Source organism: Danio rerio, chromosome 3 (assembly GCF_049306965.1).
Source record: "Danio rerio strain Tuebingen ecotype United States chromosome 3, GRCz12tu, whole genome shotgun sequence".
NCBI classification, from domain to species: Eukaryota; Metazoa; Chordata; class Actinopteri; order Cypriniformes; family Danionidae; genus Danio; species Danio rerio.
In genome coordinates this window covers 26,383,330-26,406,549 of record NC_133178.1, presented here as the reverse complement: position 1 = coordinate 26,406,549, position 23,220 = coordinate 26,383,330, and the positions used below count along the sequence as shown (strand labels likewise).

Below are 23,220 nucleotides of genomic sequence, written 5' to 3'. Positions count from 1 at the left end.
GCGCTGTTAAAAGCACATTTCACTGTCATTGCAGCCGTCATAACAGCAAAACAACTAATGTGTCCTAGCATGTTCTTACTATTCAACTTTTCCCGAACGTGACTAACGTTACTAACGTTACTACACTGCAAGTTGTGGGTTGCACTTCCGTTTTTGGGAACTTCCATTCATAACAAATAATTGTAAATAAAAAGTTTGTGGTAGAAATAATCAACATACATGGTGAAAGTTTGTCTTTGTGCTTTATTTTAATCCATCATGAAGAGATGCTTTGTATTTTAATGTGATGTCAGAATTAGCAAATCTGAGACTCAGTTTAATTTGTTTGTTTTTAGTTCACTAAGGTTTGTTTGTCCAGCTAATTTTCTCTGTGTAGCTATTCCCTACTGTGCATGAATTAAATGTTTAAGATGCCTATTGCTGCAGAAAGGGATATTTTGAGGTTTCGTAGTCTGCTGAAAGTTAATCTGTTAATTTTAATCAATTCCCTTGTGATGTTCAGTGGATTCAACTGTGAGGAATATAATGCGAATTCACTAAAAAAATAAAATAAAAAAATCACTGATTGTCTAGTTTAATTGAAGATACATGAATTACACATTGATGAATAGGGTGGTCAACTGTTTTGGTTAGTTTGTGTAATAAATGATTCAGTGATTTAAATTTATGTATTTATTATTCAGGCCGTATCCTGAGCAGATGCTGTGGTGGTCATGGAGGAGTGGAGAGCATGAGGCTGATTGCTGTAACACTCCAGGGACAGACGAGTCTTCGCTGAGGTCCACCAGCATTCTCCAGCCTCCGGTGCCTAGACTGCAGCTCTGCACAAGACGTTTGGCCAGTGGAGAAATGGTCGTGCCCAACTGAGCCTGGTTTCTCTTTAGGTTTTTTAATTCTTCACTTTCACCAATTGGTGAAGTTTTTTCCTCGCCGCTGTCACCACTAGCATGGTTCGAGATCTGTAGAGCTGCGCATCGATGAATTTGGACTCTCAGTAGTGATTATTAACCACACTGAACTGAGCTAAACCGAACTGAACTTAAACACTGATAACTGAATTACACTATTTTTAATTTACTATGATCTTCTATGTGAAGCTGCTTTGACACAATCTACATTTACAATTACTGTAATTCTCTGTTTGCTGGCTGCCCAGCATCCACTATTATTAAACTTCAGCTAGTACAAAATGCAGCTGCCAGAGTTCTTACCAGGCCAAAAAAAAAAAAATGATCATATCACCCCAATTTTATCCTCCTTACACTGGCTGCCTGTTAAGTTCCGTATTGATTATAAAAGATTTCTTCTTACCCATAAAGCTTTAAATAATCTAGCTCCAGTTTATCTAACAAACCTTCTGTCTCGCTACAATCCAACCCGCTCTTTTAAGATCTTAAAACTCAGGGCTTCTAGTAGTACCAAGAATAGCAAAGTCGAGTAAAGGAGGTCGAGCCTTTTCTTTATGGCTCCTAAACTCTATAGCCTTCCAGATAATGTCTGAGGCTCAGACACACACTCAGTTAAAAAGTAGATTAATGACCTATCTTTTTAGTAAAGCATACACACAATGCATTGCATAACGATACATTGGATGAGTGTGCCCCACGCAGGTGGAAACTGAACTAAGAAGTAATAATAAAGTCCAGATTTCAGTGTTAAGCACCTATAGTATATCAATAAACTTGAACTGAATTTAATTGAATATTGTATATCGATCCTATAAAATGTACAGTATTTTTCACAAAGCAACTTTAAAATATACTGTAGAACTGTACAACATTAAAATTCTACAGGGACACAGCAAACCTTGCACATCATCTGAACAAAAATTGTGTAGCTAAACCATGACAATGCTAAATGAAAGTAGACTGTACATTTACATTAACTGTTCTGTTTATTTAAATCAAACGTTATAACTGAAATCAGTTAAAAGTTAAACAAGTTAAAAGTTAAGACCAAATATGTAAATGATGATTGATTAATGACTATATAAACATTGTTTTATCAAAATAAATGTAACTACAAAAACAATGCGTAATTCAAAGGTGCTTTCTGACAGATTATGTTGTGCATTTACACGCAGTGTTCCAGACACTCACAGGTGATGTGCTGAACAGAACCAGACATCTGATCTACATCATCCAGGCTGAGCACTGCTCCTTGTGGGACTCCTTTTCCATCAGCCAGTCCAGACACCTCAACAGGGCTCAGAGTCCTAGTCCACAATGCAAAACCAGCCAATCTGCCCACAAATGCTTCTGCTACATCGAAATCCCCACCAAGTGAATCCTGCTCCTGCCCCAGAACCACAAAGCCTCCAGGAGGGATCTCATAGCCCTTTTGGAACTTGGATCCATTAGATATAAGATGACGGTCCAAATAATACCAAAACCTGCCTTCGATAGAAGACCAGATGATGCATAAATGGTGCCACTCGCCATCCAGGATATTTTGTGAAGGTAATTCACGATAAGTTGGATCTCCAATCACAAAATCCATAAGGCCCAGTTTTCCAGAATTATGACCATAGAGAACAAGCATATTGTCGTTGTTTTCCGTGGCGTAAGAAAAAATTGTTCCAACATACTTGGCGTCTACTTTGAGCCAAGTGCAAATAGAGAGCTCATGTATTCCAGTTTGGAATGTCTTCTGGAAGATGGCATAATTTTCAGTGGAGGTAGATGGAAACAGAAGCATTGAACCCACATTGCAAACTTTGAAATGAGAAAAAAAAAGAATGAGAAAAAAAATAAGAACGTATTCAACATTTTACATTTGGCCAAAAATAAAAATAAATCAATCTGACCTTTGTCTTTAAAAGTGTCAAATAGTTTTTTTCTCAGACTTTAATTAATTTTCTAAATAAAGTTAATTAATTGAATTTTACGTTTATACACTGTAAAACCCAACAGTCGACTTTATGAAACGAATTGAGTGTAGTTAACTCAAAATGTACTGAAAGTTAATTCTACTTATTTAAAAAAAGTTTTGAACTCAGTGTTGAAGGTAATGATTTACTCATTACTTCAAAACAAATAAATTAAGTTCACAGTACTCATTAGGATTAGTTTTTGAACTTAAACGGTTTGCTGCAATCGGTTTCCTCAAATTGTTTAAGTTACCTTAACTTTTTGTGTTTTACAGTTTATGTATGCAATGTAAAAAAAAATATAAGATTAATATGTCATGATTAGACATTGGACGATAACCGTGTTCCCGGTATACTGCGGTTTGGAAAAGGTTTAAAATCATCAAAGATTTCTGCTGTACTGTTCCTAAGGTACGAGTCAAATTTTTTATTTAAATTTGTATTTTTTTAAGACATTGGTATCTCCAGCAGAAAAGATCTCCAAAGTTGCCGTTTTAAGTTGTAAAAAAAAATCTGTGTTTTTGAAACTGATGAAGACAGCAGAAGTCCATAATTCATTTAAATTATTTAGCCATAAACATGTTTACTGCTCCAAAATATTTTAAATGTTTCTCAAATTAAAATATATTGTGTACAAAGGACAACATTTTTGTTTTTATCCAGACATTTAAAAAGAACATATTTGATAGCAGTTTTGTCCATACCGTAATATTTATATCCAAGGTTATCATACAGTCAGAATTTTATTCTGGCCCATGCCTAGTCATGACCACATTTATTTTTATGCCACTTATAAAAGTGGTTAAATTAAAAACATGTTGCGTTTTTCAAGTTATACAAAACTCAAGTTTTTTCAAATTAATAAAAAAGTATCTTTATTTTTGTTTTTTTTAATGAAAAGACAGTATATTGACAGGAAGTGGTAGAGAGGGGGACAGATAGGGAAAGGTCCATGGTTGTGTTCTACTCTACTTTTAAACATGTACTCGCAAACTTCCCTTCCCTAGTTCCCTTTGGAAAATCCCCACTCCCAATTATAAAGGGTGTTCCACTTCATCAAGTGAATGAGGGAAGCTTACATGGACATAAATATAAATTTAGCGAGTTGCTTCATATGCCCACTCCAGCACCTATATGTCTTAGAATTCCATGCGATTGTGACACTACAACCATGTAGCTCTCAAGTGCTCAAGAGTTTAGTGCACAGGAGTCAAACTCAGTCCTTGGAGGGCCGCAGCTCTGCACAGTTTAGTTCCACAGTTTAGTTCCACAACTGATCAAACTAATGAAATCGTTCAGGCTTGCTTAAAACCTACAAGTAAGTGTGCAGAGCTGTAGCCCTCCAGGAACTTAGGTTGACCCCTATGGTTCAGGGCATTCAATTAAACCCATGCAGACATCCAGTAATGGATACTTGTGTAACGTAATATGAACGTAAATACTTGTATAAAGTAATCTTAATGTAAATAATTGAGTAACGTAATCCAATGGAACGGGATGAAGGAAGTTGAGTGATATGTCATTGAACTGACCACTAGGCTTTTGGCGCTACTCAACTTGATTTTAAAGTCAGTAGTAGACACTTGTGTAACGTAATCAATGACGTACATCCGAGGGAATGAGACGGAGGGAAGTTAGCAGGTGTGAAAAGTTGAACTCGAATGCAATCCAAGAGTCAGGACTTGAACTCGGGATGCCCACAGTGCAGTTAAGCTATACTGTATGTCGGTGCACTGACCACTAGGTTATCGGCACACTCAACTTGATTTTAAAAGTCATTTGAAAGAAATTTAAGTTGAAATTACTTCTAAAGTTAATATGGCTCAACTTAATCATATAAGACAGCAACTAATATTTTTAAAGTTCGTGTTTGCCAGTTGCTTTTATCCCAAGTAACGTAAGGGCTGATCACACCGAACGTGCTTTTACGTTCCAAAATTGTGAATTGGACCCCACTGCCTTTTTGTTGACAAGAAAAAAATGAGTGCTCTGCACTTTTTATGTCACTAGGCAACAACTGAATCAGCTGTGTATTGTGCGCAAGTGTTGCTGTTGATAAAGGTATAATTTTTACATTTAATAATATTGTGATAGTCAAGATTTGTGAAGTCATACAGCACCTGAAAGCTCAATACAGCAACCACTAGTCTCTCCTCCATCTTCTAAAGTCTCTGTAAACACCTAGACAACCAAACACTGCTGTCGCCTCAATGAAAACTCCGCCTTTGCTTTTCATTTGATTGGACAATGAAAAAGAAGCAACTGAGGTGACATGCTTTTTCCGATCAAAGTTGACTTTTTCAACTAAGAGCAAAGAGCGCAACGACAAAAACACGAGGTGCAGCAGGTGGTTAAAACGAAAGGCACACAGGGCGCATAAGCAGAGTGCAAAACCCTTGCGGCCGTTAGAAAATCATTCAAAAGATGTGCCTCTCAAAGGTTATAGTTTAGTTTAGACATATTTTAATATATAATCTTTTTTTAAATGATTGTTGTATAAATGGCAAGATTCTAGTATTAAAATAGTAGACAGTTAAACTGTTGTTAAGTTTTTAAACTGACATACTTTTGTATGTGGATAAATTTACAATTTCATTTCAATTTAACTTTTAGGCACAAAACCACTGGAGTTTAATAAATACTTACTTTTGGCTTCTTCCTTTGGACTTTGAACATGTGGGATTTTGTGTCGAAGTGGAAGTTGAAAAAGTTCCTCGTGAGCCTGAACTGTTGGTTGTGTGGTGCTCTGCCATTGTCTTTCCCTTATTGTGGTCTGTGGTTGTTTCGTTGACCTCAACAACAACCTCTCTCTTATTCTGTGCTCTCTGGACTTTGGTTGAGTCTGAACATGCCTCATGAGCACTCCATGTTGCTTCCTAATAGAATTAAAAGGATCTTCAGCCTTGGAAGTTGAAATGATCTTTAACAGTTCTTGAATCTGACTTTCCAACTTCATTATCCGTGTCTGGTGTTTTTTGAGAGACGTCTGAAGATCCTGCATCCCATCCTGAACCTGATCTTTTAAGGACTCCAATGAGTCGATTTGGCTTTGCTGTTTCTGGATCTTATGGGACAGATCAGTCAACGCTGCTCTCTGCTTGTGTATTTCTCTGAGGTTGTGATGGTTGTTCTGCCACAGTGCTCTCGTCATGTTGGACAGACTGGAGTGAAGCCTGTTGGTCTTTTTCTGTAGACTCTTCGTCCAAGATTTGAGGGAATTCAGACTGTGTTCTGTCATTTCTCTAAATGAACGGAGCTCCCTGGAGATCCTCTCAAACTGCTGACTCAAAAATTTAAAATCTACGTTGTTTGTAACGTTGTGGTTTTTGCCAATTCTCTGAAGATGAGTCGAGGTCATCTGTTGAAATCTCTTGAACTAGGATTGAAGGAGTCAAATGTTATAAATAAACGCAACGTGATTTGCCCAAGATCCTAAACAAATGCACCTTTACACAATATTGATGAACATATAAAACAATAATTCGCATTCATTATTAAATTAACATGTATATTTACTTACTTAGTAGACATTTTAACTCCATTGAAACTTACAAATCAAATCTAAAAAAAGAGTAATACTGTTTTTTTTTTCTTTTTCTTTTTTTTGAATGACTATGATTCAGCTGCTCAGGTCATTTTAGATAATTATTCCACCAAAATTCCAACCTAAAGTAAATATTGTGAGTGTTTTGGGTGGCACCACATTTACTTGCAGAATACAGACTTATGAATAAGACTTGAATCACATGATTTAATACCTCAAAACACTTTTACTAGTACTTCATTTCTAAATTAATACATTCTAAGGCTTTTCTAACATAGTAAACAAAGTAGAATTGTAATGATACTAAACCAGTTAAACAAAAAGAGCTCAAAATCATGCAAAAACAAGGTAAAGGACATTGTTTGACACTTTTTCTATCAGTGGTTGGTCAGATAAAGTTTATTGATTGTATGTTATTTTAGTGATGATTTTTGCTATTAATTTACTTACTGAAATACTGACTAAAAAATTGGAGTGTTTATGTGTGATTAATTAGGCTTTATGGGGTTTACAGACTTTAAAAAAATAAATAAACCCCCAGTAAAGGGTTAAGGTGATTTGTTTTTCTTCAGCTGAACATTAAATATGGTTTTAATCTGAAAATGCAGAATTTAGTGCTACTCTGATTTCTAAAATGTCAAAAACTACACCGTTTACCAGCTTCTATGGAAATTGATCACATTTTTAGAGCCACTCACTGAACATTTCACATTCAGACTAAAGAGAAACATGTTTAATACACATCAATCTCATTTTGTGCCATAATGTTGTCACAGACACCCATTTTGCCATGACCATGGCTTGAACATTATATTTAAAGACACTATGTTAAAAAACAAACCTGCTGATTCAGCGTCCTCAGTCTGTTGTTCAAGGCTTTAAATGTGTCAGCCGGTACTCCTCTCCTTGTCCAGCTCATAGGCATCAACAAGAAGACTGTGATCAGCAAAAAAACACTTCCTCCAACCTGTCTGGTCATGGTCACTTTACCTCCTTTGAACAGAGTCTGAAAAACTTAATCTGAGATGAAAATTCAATCCTAAAACAGTTTGTGCAAGCGTACACCCTCCTACCCCTGAACATCCTGCAAATGATTTCCCCTTTTTTTTTTTTGCAACAGAAAAACTAAAACAGGTCTAAATGGATTTCACAGACCCCAACAAATCTCCAAGCAAAAAAAAAAACACACATTTGCAAAAACATGGCTAAAGAGTCATCATAAATACTTGTGCAACCCACATTATGAATAGAAAGTGTATTAATATGAATCCAACTAGTAACACTGAAAGGAGACAGGATAAATATAATAAAGATATCATTATCCTACAGAAAGATAAAGATAATAGATACATTTTATAATGCAAAATAGATCAGACTTTAAATTTGTCACTTCTTAAGTGCATCGTCTTAAAGCATGATAAATATCATTGATAAATATAAATATCTCCTAATATACAACAATAAAACAGATTTGAAAGTATTAATATGATTGTAGATTTAACTTTTATATAATCTTGTCATATTATTGTAGATTTTTTTGTTATTTATTTTTTGGACAATATTGGAAATAAGATTGTTTATAGTCATCTGCTAAATTGAATTTTGGTCAAGAGCTCATAAAATGTAAATGATGAAAGCAATCATGTTTTAGCCAAACATACAGGTTCAGCTCCCCCTACAGTTAATAAGTGGTACAGTTGCCTAGTTATAGCAAAACTTATTCAATAATTCATGCTCTAGGAAATGCAGCCAGCCAAAGATCATGTTTCAGATTTTGATAATGCACTCTTTGTGAAATACCAAGACTGGGAAAATTACCTAACCAACTGGATCTTGCGTTGACAATAAATTTACAGTTGATCATAATTCACCAACAGGATATGCATGGGTCCTTTCATTTTCAGACGATCAAATAAATAACTGGCTTGTTTGAGTTGTTATACATGCAATACTGTGTGGAAGGCCTAGTAATCGTGCAACATGCAAACTCAGAATATTTGTGACCTGGACTACAAAACCAATCACAAGCAGGGGCGGATTTAACCACTAACCGAGGTACTGTCAGCAGCCGCTTACAGGGTCCCAGGAAGTCTAGAAGTATAAATATATCTATTAACTTTAACATTGTTCTCTATCATATTTTTTACGATGAGAGTAAAACAAATACAATTTTAACAAAATTAAATATTATTTAGTATATAATCAAATATAATATTATTGTGATGTAATATAATGTAATGTTATGTAATAATAATAATAATAATAATAATATCACTAAATAAAATATCCATTTTGGAGCAATCCAGCAGTTAAATTTATAAAAAAATATTCATTTTAAGAAAACAAATCACTTAAAATGTAGAGATTGCATTCATTTCAAATGTCGGAAAGGATGAGAGATAGGAAAAAACAGCAAGACAAATAAAAAAAAATTAAAAAGTAAAATGGGTGGATTTCAGGAGTTTGGCCCTATGGCTGGAATTGCTTAGCACCCCAAAATTACTAAATCCTCCCCTGATCACAAACATACTTTATTTGCGTTTTTATATTAAGATTTATACATTATTTAAAAGCTGAATAAATATGTTTTCCATCAAGGTGTTTTTTGTTAGGACTGGAAAATATTGTAGATGCAACTATTTTAAATATCTCAAATATTTGAGTTAAAAAAAAAAACTGTATTAAGAAAATTCGCCTGCAAATAAAGTGTTTAGCAATGCATTTTAATGATCAAAAATTGAGTTTTGCTATATTTATCTACAATATAAATTTAATACTTAATATTCTAAGAATTTTAGCATGAAAGAAAAATCGATCATTTCGACCCATACAATTTCCAAAAATATAGCCATGAAACTTAACATTTAGTGGTCCAGGGTCATAAATTTGCTTGAAACAAATGTATAGCCTAGTGTTGTCTATTTAAAGTGTGGTTTAGGTAAGATGTCCTCTCTTTTGTGAATGGTATTAGCCATTGGTTGTATTGTTGGTGGATGTTTGTGTTAAAGATAGAAAAAGAAAAGACAGAGATTTCAAAGAAACGACATTAGAACTGGGTCAGTGTTGATATGAGCACAATACATGCATCTGTTTGTAGTATGCTGATTGTTCTATGTACATTTTCTTGCAGGTTTAGAATCACAATTAAACAACTTCTTTACGATTCTGCTGCTCTGCGATGTCTAAATGATTTCTAGAACACATTACATTTATCATTATACACATAAAAGCACACTGTCCATTACTTGTTTTCTATGGTAAGCGGTGCATGTAAACGTAATGTGTTCTTAAACAGCAGTTTTTAAGCCATTTTCTGTATTTACACATTTTTTATGTGTGTTTGGGTAGATCGATATGTTTAATTCTGTAAACTAATTTCCTCCCAATTAAAAAAAAAACTGTAAAAGTATTCTATTTGCCACATTTTCAGATATTTACATTTACAATTTACATTTTAGACAATGTTTTAATGTTAGGAAAATTCAAAAGCAACATTATGTTATGCTGAATAATAGTACTAGGAGTGAATTCTGTTTTTTAGTAGACTTTTTATCTAATGTAACATACAAATGAGGAGCAAATCAAGTCTATAAAAAAGCTAAATATGTATGCTATGATAAGTCCCAATTGGTCAATATGATGAGCTAGTATTATAGAGGGTATTATTATTATTATTATTTGAATAGATTCGACTCAACTGCTCAGGTCATTTAAGGCACAATTATTCCAATCAAATGGAATATTATGAATTATTATTGATGACGAGTATTCTGAATTATTATTACTGAGTACTGACTATTATATTTGCTTTAATAAAATAAAATAAAAATAAAATAAAAAATAAAATAAGACAAGAGATAAATGTTTTTGGCCTTTGCCATTAGATTTTTTGTTTCCCTGTTTTAACCAAAACTTTGTCTGTCTGATCAATGACTTTATGCTATTTATTGACTTTGCATTGGAGAATAATTCAATAAACTGATTGGATCTAAGACTAGTGATGAGATGATCCCAACGTTTCCATAATCCTGGACCAGGCCGTATCCTGATCAGATGCTGTAGTGGTCATGGAGAAGTGGAGAGCATGAGACTAATTCCTGTGATGCTCCAGGGACAGACGAGTCTTCGATGAGGTCCAGCATTCTCCAGTCTCCGGCGCCTAGACTGCAGCTCCGCACAAGACACTTGGCCAGTGGAGAAATGGTCGTGCCCAACTGAGCCTGGTTTCTCTTGAGGTTTTTTAATTCTTCACTTTCGCCAATTGGTGAAGTTTTTTCCTCGCCGATGTCGCCACTCGCTTGCATGTTTCGAGATCTATAGGGCTGCGCATCGATGGATTTGGACTCTCAGTAGTGATTATTAACCACACTGAACTGAGCTAAACTGAACTGAACTTAAAGACTAAAAACTGAACTACACTGTTTCAATTTACCATAATTTTCTATGTGAATCTGCTTTGACACAATCTACATTGTAAATGCGCTATACAAATAAAGTTGAATTGAATTGATTTAAAAAGTTCTTCTTGTGTTTTGATCTTTGCTCAATTAAAAAGAAAACTACTTTAAGCCGTACTTTTTACTAGAGTATATCCAGATACTTGTTCTTTTGTGTAAAATGTTCACATACTTTCACTTGAGTATCTTTTAACACCCCTGGTTGCAAGTTTGGAAGTTGTAAAATCACTTGTAAACATTGTTTCTCTTCCTGTCATTCTGAGCTTTATGAGAACTGTACACACTAATCTCTTCTTCATGTTGGCTCTTTCTTCTAGCATAGTTTCTTCTAGTATTCAACCACACCCTGCAGGACCACATCGAGATGCCTGATGACGCTCTCAAAAGTTCCAGCACAAGTGCATTGAAATGTCACCTAGGGATCTGTTTCATAAAGGAAATTACCTTTAAAAGGCAAAATGAACCCTCTGCTGCCAACATTTTAGGTGATTTTCTGCCTTCCATCAACCTTGAACACAGTCTTGAAAATCCAGTTTGGTGGGCTTCTGCATGTTGTCTGCACTTGTGTTGCTGCAGAATCATAAGCAAGAAACGCTAATTATTTATTTTCTTTATAAATCTGCAGCACAGCAATAGAGGAACATTTTCAATTTATATTCAAGATAAGTGGCTTATTATTTTTACTAGAAGCTGTATAATAGTTGCTAAGCAACACATAAACTGGCAGTATTATTATAGAATGCATGTTCCAAGTAGTTTTTTCATCAGTCAGTTTGGAACAGCTCACCCAATCACACTTTATTGCGTGAGCATGACGCTGCATCAAGTACACTAGTATGTTCGGAAATTACATTCAATGACGTTAGGGCTTGAAGTGAAAAATTTTGCTAAAAGCATCTCAAATGATGCCAATAACCCTTTTGTGGCATGTTGAATGTTTTTTTTTTTTTTCTAAATGATGTTTGTTTATACACTGTATTTTATAAACTTTAATACTGTGATACATTATAAAGACACTGAAAATGATGTTTTTCTAAATATACTAGTCATTGTTTATAAAAGATATAAAGGTCTGATAACATTCCTTCATAAAAAAAATAATAAAATATATGGTAATTTTGAGCAATTGGTCAGAAAAGAAACATTGTAAAAAAGATTTCTTGATTACAAAAATTGTGACCATTTTTATTTACTTCTGGAGTTAAAACATTACAATTTTGTTGTGTGTGTGTGTGTGTGTGTTTATATATACATACATATATAGATAAGAAATGCAATCTGTAGCTTACAGAATACAACAAAGAAGATCTTTTACTCAAAACACAAAACTATATTGTCATTTATATAGCAAAAAGGTGTAATGTTTTTCAAGCACATTTATAGTCATAGTTTTTGTTTTGTCTTTTAGGCTATTTAAGGGTTTTTATTTACAAATCTTAATCATTTCAGTCACACGATCACTAAAAAATGGACTGTTTTATCCCTACATTGGGTCAAATTAATAAACCAAACTGTTCGGTTAAAAATTGTCATCTTTAGTTGCTGCAATAGCCTCGTGGTTAGCGTGCTGACATATGGTGCAGAAGCACTTCAAGGTGTCTTGAGTTCGAATCCCAGTTCGAGGACATTTCCTGTCCCTACTCCCTCTCTTTCTTTTCCACTTCGTTGCCTGTCTAAAATACTGTCCTATTCTCCCAATAAAGGCCAAAAATAAATCTTTAAAGTGTCATTTAAATTTAACTTAAAAACAATGTTGGGTTTATTCATATTTGACCCAAAATTGGGCTACTACAAACCAGCATGTTTTAGAGTGATTATTCTGAAATTATTTATTTATTCTCCTTCAGCGTAGTCCCTTTTTTATCAGGGGTCACCACAGCGGTATGAACTGCCAACTTATCCAGCATACGTTTTACACAGCGGATGCCCTTCCAGCCACAATCCAGTACTTGGAAACACCCATAGACTCATTCACACACACTTACTCTTACACAATGGCCAATTCAGTTTATTCACTTCACCTATAGCACATGTCTTTGGACTGTGGTGGAACACCGGAGCACATGTGGGAAACCCACGCCAATACGAGGGGTACATGCAAACTCCACCCAGAAATGCCAACTCACCCAGCTAGAACTCGAACCAGCAACCTTTTAGCTGTGAGGCAACCACTGAGCCACCATGTCGCCCCATTTATATTTATGAGAACTCAATTACTTTGTAAATATACATTTTTTTCTTCTGTTTTTGTTTAGGTAATTTATTCCTGTAATGAGATGATAAATCCAGTCACACTCCACAACTAAAACAGTTGGGTTTCCTTAGCCCAACGTTGAGTCAAATGAACAAATCCAACAGTTGGGTTAAAAAGTGTCATTTAAACTTAACTGAAAAAAATGCACAATGTTGGGTTTATTCAAATTTGTTTGTTTTTGATCGAGCACTTGCCTTCAAGATTTTCTAGATGTACGCACATTTCTGTTTTTTGCTTTATTCATATTTCACCCAATATTGTCCTACAACAACCCAGCATTTTTCTGAAGAGTGCATATTCTGAAATCTTTCTAATAACATATTATTATTATTATTATTGCTGAAGACATTTGCACAGCTGAATATATATATATCATCATAATTCTGTAGATATATTTACTATTGATAATATATTGACTGATTAATTCGATGCATCCTTGCAATATCAACAGCAATGTATGTGCTGCACATAAATGAACACAAGTGCATCATGCATAATGCTTTTCAGTAGCTCAAATATTGCACTAAGAAAGTAAAAAGTGCACCTTCAATGCAATTTACTGTAAGTTGCTGTGGATAAATGCATCTGCAAAATGTGCAAACGTAAATCTAAACACTCGCAAATACAACCAATTCAGCATCACACTCTTCCAGAGGACTCCCTAAATTAATAAGCAAACCCAGACCAAACCAAATAAAAATGACATTCTGTACTCTAATCGTTATTTCTGTAAACCACTGACGAAAACTTTACAACCTCTAGAAAGGAATGTGACGGTAAGGGAATGCAGACGGACGAGCTGAGCCACAGTAAAAGGAGTGTCGCACAAAGACCAAGCCACTCTCATGATATCAGCAACACCGAGTCCTCCACTCCCTGCCACGCCTGCACAGATCATCCAGTCCCTCACCCATTCATCTCAAACCCTTCTTCACCCTTAGCCCTCGCGCAGAACATTATCACCATAGTAAATCTATCCATGAAGGTTTTAGGACTACTGTGATGATGGCGTGTAACATGCTGCAAAGATCTGACCTCAGATTAGACAGGGAGCTTTTAAAGTCTAAAACAGAAAACATTTTTGCAATTTAATACTTGTAGTCTGACACCTCAAAGCCATTTTTGACACCTTTTTTAAACATACTTCACATTGAAGTTTATAGTGATATGTTGAGACTTTCACTGATACTATAGACACTCATTTTAATGAAATTGTTCTCCCAAACATGAAACACAAGAGACGATATATTTTTTAAAAAGTTGAAAACTGGTATCCATTGACTTCCACAGTATTCTACTATGGAAGACGATGGTTACAGGTGTTCAGCTTTCTTCAAAATATCTTCTTTTGTGTTAAACCAAATAAAGAAAGTTTGAAAACCCTTGGGGATGAGGACATTTTGATTAAAATAATCTGTTTTTTTAAGCTATAGAAGAATAAACCTTAATGAAACTGATTATATGTCCTCGGTTGAAACGGCTTACAAATTATTAACATTAATGGAATGAGAATAGTGAACTCATTACTCACTACTGTAGCATTTATTAAGCTATTTAAATGTTTATGTTATACTGCTGGTTATTGTTCATTTAAGCTGTACAAGAAAATTTGTTGAGCATCCACTGCTTAAATGTATTCCTTTCTGTTTTAAAGGCTAATAAAAATTGATTTGCAGATTAAGACTCAATACTGTTTTTAAAAATGCCATGTTTGATGTGTGAGCAGATTTCTGGGAATATTCTTCTGTGAATCCATTATATCAAAGTACTGTAAACACTAAAACTGTGCCATGAGCAGTACGTTTATAATCAAGACAATGAATTGAAATAATACAGTAAGAAATACAGTTTGTAATATTAAGCTGCAAAATAAGCAGATGTTTCCAAGCAGATTCACTGTAAGCAGCAATAAGTTGAGTTACTTAAAGTAAGCAAACCCATTTCCCCAAAGACTTGAAATGAGTTCACCCATTGGAACTTGAAACTATGCTAAGAAATACAGTTAGCATTTTTTGGAGCATATTCACAGTAAAAAGCAATTTGTTAATTTACTGAATAATGTAAGTAAACTCAAGAGTTCACTCTTAGATATTGCTTGATAATATTAGCAGGTTTGGCATGCTGTCCCAGGAGAGAACCCTGAGCTCAGGGCTCCCGCCTGGTCAATGAGAAAGTCAGGGGATACGAGATCAGGTAGTTCTCGAGAACTCACCCTGGTGAAGGAGGGGTGGGGGGGGGGAATTCTACAGGGGCTATTTACAGCGAGTTTGTATTAATCCAGTTGGTTTATTAATGAATACGGATGTGATACTTCACTTTGTTGCCATAAAAGCTAATAATCGTATTGTAACTGACTTAATTTTAAATGCTTTAAAATATTGTAAAACATCTAGTAAACTGTAACCAAAGTAAACTACTGTATGTGTGTTTGCCGTTTCAAAGACTTCAGTTTTAATTTTATACATTGCAATTAATCATTAACTAATCTTAAAATTTTGTGTTTAAATGTAGCAGCTTGAGTGCATTTTAATTTTTGAACTTTTGTGGGGTCACGTTGACGCTAATGTTACAATACCAATGTTATTAATGTAAATATATTTCTTACAAAAATCACATGAGAAACAGCAAGATTTAAGTCAATTTAAGTTAAAAGTAAAGTTGTGGAGAAAAGGCATTCAAGTAATCGATTCTTTGATTTTCAAAATACATCGCCTTTTTCCTGTTAAATCAATACTGAGTTCAGTTTTTACCAACAGATAAAAATAACACAACTAAATAAAATTGGATTGAAAAAATAAATGTTCAAAAAGAGTAAATATATTTAGCAACAACACAACACTCGAAGTAAAAGCATCACTGCTTCAGTAAAGAAAACGAATTTCGAGAGGAGTGATTGATCGCGGCTGGTCTCTCATCGGTAATCATTAAGCCAATCGGATCATTCCAAACTATCTATTAATACTCAGACTAGTATTAGTAAAAATTCCCTTCATCCACCCCTTTCCTACTTTACCAGGGAGAGCTCTCGAGGGCTACCTGATCTTATGCTCATTGACCAGGCAGGAGCCTTGGATTTCATTATCTCCAAGCTCAGGGTTCTCTACTGGTACAGCATGCCAAACCTGCTAATATTATCGAGCAATATCTTAAGAACTCTTGAAAATAGGATATAGCAAAAGAGAATGTTCTGGAGGGGCAATGCAGTAGGTAGTGTTGTCACCTTACAGCAAGAAGGTGGCTGGTTCAAGCCTCGGGTGGGTCAGTTGGCGTTTCTGTGTGGAGTTTGTGCGTTCTCCCTGTGTTTGCGTGGGTTTACTCCGGGTGCTCCGGTTTCCCCCACAGTCCAAAGACATGCGGTACAGGTGAATTGGGTGGGCTAAATTGTCCATAGTGTATGAGTGTGAATGAGTGTGTATGAATGTTTCCCAGAGATGGGTTGTGGCTGAAAGGGCATCCGCTGCGTGAAACGTGTGCTAGATGAGTTGGCAGTTCATTTCGCTATGGCAACCCCGGATTGATAAAGGGACAAAGTCGAAAAGAAAATGAATGAATAATTTTCTGGCCAGCTTTACATTATAGTATACAAAACATGAAAACAAAAACAAAAAAGACACATGCTTGCACTACACACTTGGCTGATTTCTGAGTGATTTTCAATTCAGAAGTACACGGTACAAAACGTGGGTTTCACACAATCCCTTTGTGGTGGGACATGAATGCATTAAGTCAATTTATTAGTTTTTACAAATTTATATGAATTAAACATAAAACAATTAAGTTGTGCCTCAAGTACTGTGTTTCAGCTCTTTTTAAATAAGCAATTTAAGCAAACAGCAAAGATCATTTTTGGAGTGTAGTGTGTTTACATTCATGCGCCGCCATTGACTATGTTCGCCAAAACTGGTTATTCAGAGGCGTTTTCAGTGACAGATGTAGAAATACAAACCATTTCCTGTTTATGTCACAAGAACATTCATAAAAGATTACAGAATATGGTAATGTATTCCAAACAGGTAGGGGTGGAGCAGCTGAGTGACTATGAAAAGCTTGTTAAACGCTATAGAAACTGGTTTCAGACTAGCCATCAGCAACAGTCTCAACGGGACAGGTAAGAAAGCTCTATGACAAGGAACTTTACCTGATTTAGAAATGATTTTGGATTTAAGACCTTTTATAGGATTAGGTTTAAATTGTAAAAAAGGATCTAGCAAACCAATTAAATAGTTTGATATGGCTGCATATATAATTTTTAGGATTTTATTCAGATTTTTTTTTTGGTTAATTTAGTTACAACTCATAATGGTAAAAGCTGTTGGTTAGTCTTATAAAAAGAGTACTAGTAGTATACTTTTAAACTGAATGCAAGTTGACTTAAGACTACATTTTATGTTCTTTTTTTTTTAGAAATATTCTTAAAATAATACTTGACTTAACCACTTAAAATTGGGTGATGTTCATTTAACATGTTTAAATTAAACTTTAATAAACTAAAATGTGAAACCTTTTTAGTCTCAAGTCATTTTCATATAGTACACATACACCAGTATGTTAAATTCGGATATTTACAACATTTACGGTGCTATATTAATTATACCCAAAAAATATACTTGAATCTTATTCCTAATAAAACTCACAATATAAATTAACTTTGAATATACTTGTCGTTTGTATGGTTATGTATATTTATTAGGTTTTTAAGGCTGATTTGCTTTAAGATCTGCAAAAAAACTTCAGTTTTACTTTATATACTTCCATATGAAGTATGCTTTTCATATGCTTTTCAGACAAATTAAGACTTTATTAGAATTCTTACTCTTTATACAATCAAATATCTGAAGAAAAATAAAAGATTGCGTGTCTTTTGTATTAGCTGAATGCTAAGCTCTGTAATGGCTAAATAGCAGAAATGTGCCATTTTATAAATTGGACAGCATAGCAAAAGCCTTGATCAAAGCTGACCTGTGTGATGAATAGTGCTTTGTGTTCTTTTACTGTAATAATTGACGCATTTCAGCTGCTTGAGGTTTCACCTCCTACTGATACACACACCCTAAACATATCTTACAATAAATCAGCTGGGATATTTTATGTTTTGGTATAGATGGGTGTGTTCATGTAGTATCTTTGTTTACAGAAACTACAGAAACCCGTGTATGCTAAAGTCCCATTCGAAAAATCTCGAAATCTTTGGGATAAACTATAGTACTTGTCTAATATACATGTGCGCTCGTGTGATTCTTGATCTGTCTGTAAAACAATATATTGTTTGAAAAGTCATGGCTGTTGTCTTCCATGTGAAGTATTAGTACTGTAGTCAGACATGCGGCCGAGCAACATTCCTCTTCTGTCTTTGGGTGGACGCTCGTATCAATCAATGCCTGGGCTTGTGACACTGTTGTCTTTTTGTTAACATAGGCGTTTACCAAACCATACCATCATGAAAATAAATGCCACGACTTGTAATTATTTTGCATTTTGATCAAACAAGTCTGGGCAACAGGATTGCATTGTTGAAAACAAAAAAAGTGGCATGACTTGACAGATAGATTGATGATTATCTAGGAGGAAAAAAAGAGATTTCATGTAGAAGTAAACAGTCTCCTTTATCAAGGCATCAAGGCAAGGTGATCTGCTGAATTCTGCATTTAACTCTGCATTTTACTTTGTTTTACTGACAAAAACAGCAGACAGCTCAAGTGAATTATAAGGCATGGGTTCAAGCCCTTTTTCTGGAGATCTACCTCCTGCAGAGTTCAGTTTCAACCATGATCAAACACACCTGTGTGTAATTATCATGAGCTCCTTCAGATCTTTATTGTTTGGTTCAATTGCGTTTGATCAGGATTGGAGTTGAACTCTGCGGTAGGGCAGATATCCAGCCACAGGGTTGAGGACTTCTGTTCTCTTAGGCAAATTTGTAAACAACAAGCCATCATAAAAAATTAACATGCATTCTAACTTATAGAATGTTTTAACAGTACCTTATGATTTGCTTTTGAAATTTACCCTTTCAGTCACCAGAATGCATTAGGTTTTACCCACCTCTTTAGCATATAAAATTTGACTATTGTCTAATTCACATACTTTATTTTGATTCAGCAGTTTAAAGCCAAGCCAAAGACAGTATGAGTGCTGACGGAACTGGGACTCCCCCTCCGTATACTATACCAGGTAACTAAATGAGTCATAACTGTTTATATTCAACGACTCACAATTATGAATTAAGGCTAAAAACAATTCCGTGTGTATGTATGCAAATGTGAAATCCTGAAATACATGTGAAAGCAGTTGGTAATGTCTTACCTCGATCTTCTTTTTGTTCAACAGTAGAGGATGGAAAGGGCTCCAATGTGAAGGTTTACCATGTGCACACTCCGTTCACCCCACAGAGCTCCACTTATGGAGCTTCTCATGCCCAGGTGGCGTCATCCAGACCTGGTGAGTCTGGTTCCTGTCAAACATCTGTGCAAAACTGAAATGGCATAGAGAAAATTTTGTATGTGTTGTTTGTGTTTGAAAATCAGGACTGCACGATTTATAAAAGCCTGTTTCTGCTATGGAATGAAATTAAATCTATATATTTACACCTAAGATATATGCGTACATAAAATGTACAATTGCAAATACAAAACTGCACATTCAAAACACAATATTGAGTGTTTATGTATGTGTATATTCTGTATGTAATTATTTAAAATATTTTTTATGATATAATAATGGTTTTTAATGACAATTTATAATAATCTGCCCCTATATATAATAAATAAATAATTTATGTATCTATATGGCAACACATCCTTTAGAAAGAAACATTTAAAAGAAAAAAATCTGAATTAATAAATATATTAGTAAAATTTTTTTTATTCTGATGCAGAAATGTAAACTTTTGACAAGGGAATAAAAAAGCATAATAATAATTATTATTATTAAAAAATTAATTAATATTTTAATATATACAGTATAAGTCAGAATTATTAGCCCCCCTGAATTATTAGCCCCCTGTTTAGTTTTGTCCTCGATTTCTGTTTAACGGAGAGAAGATTTTTTTTCTACACATTTTAAACAAGTTTTAATAACTCATTTCTAATAACTGATTAATTTTATCTTTGCCATAATGCCACTAGACATTTCTATACAGCTTAAAGTGACATTTAAAGGCTTAACTAGGTTAATTAGGTTAACTAGGCAGGTTAGGGTAATTAGGCAAGTTATTGTATAATAATGGTTTGTTCTGTAAACTATCGAAAAAAAATATATAGCTTAATGGGGCTAATAATTTTGACCTTAATGTTTTTTTTTTTATTAACAACAGTTTATATTCTAGCTGAAATAAAACAAATAAGACTGTCTAGAATAAAAATACTGTGAAAATGTCCTTGCTCTGTTAAACATTATTAGGAAAATATTATAAAAAGAAAAAAAATCAAAGGGTACTAATAATTCTGAGTTCAACTGTATATAAATATTTAAAAAGCAGGCTACTATGTGTTGTTGCTTAATAGCAAATGCAATCTAGATAAATTTAAAAAAAAAGAGTTTTACTAAACACAAACTAAAACACTTTCACAAACTAAAACTTTCTTTCTTCTTCTAGTTCAGTCTCAGTCAACTGAAGCCAGAAACAAGTATGTCAGCTACGAGTCATATGAACTGGGTCGCAAACCAGCAATGGCCACCTGCACGTCCTGTCAACAGCAGGTCTTAACCAATGTCACCTACAAAGTGGGAGTTTATGCCTGGTTGATGTGCATACTCATATTCTTTTGTGGGTAAGAACCTATCATTGTTTTAAGTTTTAATTTCAGTATGATTAGTAAATATTACCCAGAAGTTTAGATGATTTTTGTACAAGATAACTTAAGTAATATTAGTGGATAAATTAGTGAATCTTTTAGTGGATGAATTATATAAGAGAACAACTGTAGCTTTGTTTGCCAAACAAGTTTTCCTAATTAGATGTGCATTGTAAACCTTTAAGAAAACAAAATTAAAATTTCAGATTTTAAATTTTATCTGAGTTGTCAGCAAAACTTAAGAAGCAGCAAAAAAAAGAAACTATGCAGATTCTGTTAGGCCATACTAATAATACCATTTGAATCTTGTGTGCATCGTCAATGCCAGATTCTGAACCTCTTCCTTATTTTCAGGTTTGTTTTGGGCTGCTGTCTGATCCCGTTTTTTATGAAGTTTTTCAAAGACGCCTATCACTCGTGCCCAAGATGCAATAAGATCTTGCATGTCGAAAAAAAGCGATGCTGCCACTGATCTATAACAAACATCAGTGGATGCTGCTCAGTTTAAACACTTCTCACATTTGTGTGGCACCTTACTCAACTATATGAAGGACTGGACTTTCAGACCAACACAGATGTCATCTAGTACAATCATACTTGTATAAACTAATGCTCTGCAACTATGAAGCTTTTGGTGTTCATCTGGTTTTATGCCTATAACGGACTCAGGGTTAGGGGTTCAGAGGGTCAAGATTTTTATGAAACCAAAAATGTGCACACATCATGCATAACATGATGTTATGTAAATATAATTAATTTGTTTAATAATTGCACCATTTAATACAGTTGTTTTTATCCAAGTCCTAAAATCATATAAACAAATCAAGCATTAAGTTAGCCGGTCATACTTTACAATTGTGTATTATAGTTTGTGTTTACTAACATGAACAAACAATAAATAATACACTTGTATCAGTATTTTTCTCATATTTGTAATGTTAGAAAATAGTAATTCGTTGTTAGTTTGTGTTAACCCTTTAAGATGCACTGCTTGAAAATAAAGTTTTTGGCTCACATCTTGTATTGAATAATATACTGACACAACTCTCATTTATAGCAATAAGCAATTAAAATAATATTGATTACCTATGGATAAAAGGTCACCGAAGTGATTATGATGCATGTTAAAGGGTTCACTTAAAATCTAACTTATGTGAATTAAGATTTTAATGATGCATTGGTAAATGCTGTACTATGATTAATTAATAAATTATGTACTAGTCTTGTTCATGTTAGTAAATACATTACCGTTAACTAACGAAACCTAGATTTTTTTTTTTTTTGATTTAGTTCCTTTTTCTCACTGTTTTAAGAAATAGAATTTCCATTTTCTTAAAAACCCCTCGGAATATGAGGTGGCTTTGTTTAAAAGTGTTATATAGATCTGGAAGAGTCATGAATATTACATGAACTCCATGGGCAATTTAAGAATGCATGTTTTATAATCTAAATTAAATGTAAAAGTCATTGTCCATTACATATTACAAACAAGTCACTGAAAAGCAATAGGGGCCTTTGAAATGGTTGAGAAATCAAAAAGATTAACTTCAATGTTTACATTTTAAATGACCATACTGACAAAGCTCATATGTTTCTTTTAAGCACATTTTTACCTCTGTAAAAAAAGTCTCTGTAGAACTCTACAATAATGTCTAAAATACCATGTGTGAATCTAAATGGAGCCGTTGTTACAATAAAACTGAAATATGTCTGTGCAATACCTTAAAACTGGAGTATATGTAGTTTCTGCACAAAACAATCCTACAAAATACAGCATGTTTTCCAGGAATAATAAAAAAAAACACTTGCGTTTACGCTTCCAAACGCCAACATATCAAAAATATATGCTTCAGTTCAATACAAATGAAGACCATACTATATGACTTGGTGCTTTCAAACCTTTCGAGAAGAAAACCTGTGAGTTTGTGGTATCGATAGTGGCCCACACATTTACACCGCCGGTGTTTAACGCCAGATTGTTTTACCTTTGTATTCTGGAGCTCGCACGTCTGCAACAGGTAATCCACGTTTCTTTCTCCTCAACAACTAAACATCCTCTGGGTTATCTTGTGACAGCAGTCCCGCCTCCGACTCTCGCTATTGGCTAGTTTGACTGGCAGGTAGGAATAAATGCAACGATTGGAACATTTTATCATCCCGAGATTTCAGCATACGTTAACACCTTTCTGTACCGAGCTAAATCCAAAATATTTAGAACGTAGCACAATATCGACATTTAAATTTATAAGAAGCACACAGCAAATTGTATTACAAATTTGGAAGTTTGACTGTCACCTGCGTAC

General features: G+C 34.3%; 2 protein-coding genes across 8 annotated transcripts; one reads left to right on the top strand and one right to left on the bottom strand.

Moving 5' to 3' along the window:
* Positions 1 to 1,875: 1,875 nt before the first annotated feature.
* On the bottom strand, positions 1,876 to 22,958 carry ptx4 (pentraxin 4, long). Of its 4 annotated transcripts, none has more exons than XM_068218996.1 (6): positions 22,903 to 22,958; positions 19,428 to 19,596; positions 11,315 to 11,440; positions 7,255 to 7,433; positions 5,516 to 6,245; positions 1,876 to 2,714 (listed from the first exon to the last, which is right to left on the bottom strand). In XM_068218996.1, the coding sequence occupies exons 4-6, from the start codon at positions 7,390 to 7,392 to the stop codon at positions 2,074 to 2,076; spliced, it is 1,509 nt and encodes a 502-aa protein (XP_068075097.1). In that variant the 5' UTR covers positions 7,393 to 7,433; positions 11,315 to 11,440; positions 19,428 to 19,596; positions 22,903 to 22,958; the 3' UTR covers positions 1,876 to 2,073. The 4 variants fall into 4 exon arrangements, with proteins under 4 accessions (XP_068075097.1, XP_068075096.1, XP_068075099.1 ...); XM_068218995.1 differs by having other exon boundaries at positions 7,255 to 7,419; XM_068218998.1 differs by having other exon boundaries at positions 7,255 to 7,406.
* On the top strand, positions 17,186 to 22,650 carry si:ch211-157c3.4. Of its 4 annotated transcripts, none has more exons than NM_001164368.1 (5): positions 17,186 to 17,232; positions 19,227 to 19,295; positions 19,452 to 19,562; positions 20,719 to 20,893; positions 21,272 to 22,650. In NM_001164368.1, exons 2-5 carry the CDS (start codon positions 19,250 to 19,252, stop codon positions 21,387 to 21,389), a joined length of 450 nt encoding a protein of 149 aa, NP_001157840.1. In that variant the 5' UTR covers positions 17,186 to 17,232; positions 19,227 to 19,249; the 3' UTR covers positions 21,390 to 22,650. The 4 variants fall into 4 exon arrangements, with proteins under 4 accessions (NP_001157840.1, XP_005164005.1, XP_073798344.1 ...); XM_005163948.5 differs by having other exon boundaries at positions 17,193 to 17,232; positions 19,224 to 19,295; positions 21,272 to 22,645; XM_073942243.1 differs by lacking the exon at positions 17,186 to 17,232 and adding an exon at positions 18,939 to 18,986 and having other exon boundaries at positions 21,272 to 22,645.
* Positions 22,959 to 23,220: the final 262 nt, after the last annotated feature.

What these genes read in the sequence shown, in the direction of transcription:
- si:ch211-157c3.4 (NM_001164368.1), top strand. Translation starts at nt 19,250, where the DNA reads ATGAGTGCTGACGGAACTGGGACTCCCCCTCCGTATACTATACCAG. An exon ending in GGTGGCGTCATCCAGACCTG is followed by an intron (nt 19,563 to 20,718) that starts GTGAGTCTGGTT and finishes TTCTTCTTCTAG; the next exon opens with TTCAGTCTCAGTCAACTGAA. An exon ending in ATACTCATATTCTTTTGTGG is followed by an intron (nt 20,894 to 21,271) that starts GTAAGAACCTAT and finishes CCTTATTTTCAG; the next exon opens with GTTTGTTTTGGGCTGCTGTC.
- ptx4 (XM_068218995.1), bottom strand. Translation starts at nt 11,374, where the DNA reads ATGGAAGGCAGAAAATCACCTAAAATGTTGGCAGCAGAGGGTTCATTT. An exon ending in TGAGGACGCTGAATCAGCAG is followed by an intron (nt 6,246 to 7,254) that starts GTTTGTTTTTTA and finishes CTTCAATCCTAG; the next exon opens with TTCAAGAGATTTCAACAGAT. An exon ending in TCCAAAGGAAGAAGCCAAAA is followed by an intron (nt 2,715 to 5,515) that starts GTAAGTATTTAT and finishes CTCATTTCAAAG; the next exon opens with TTTGCAATGTGGGTTCAATG.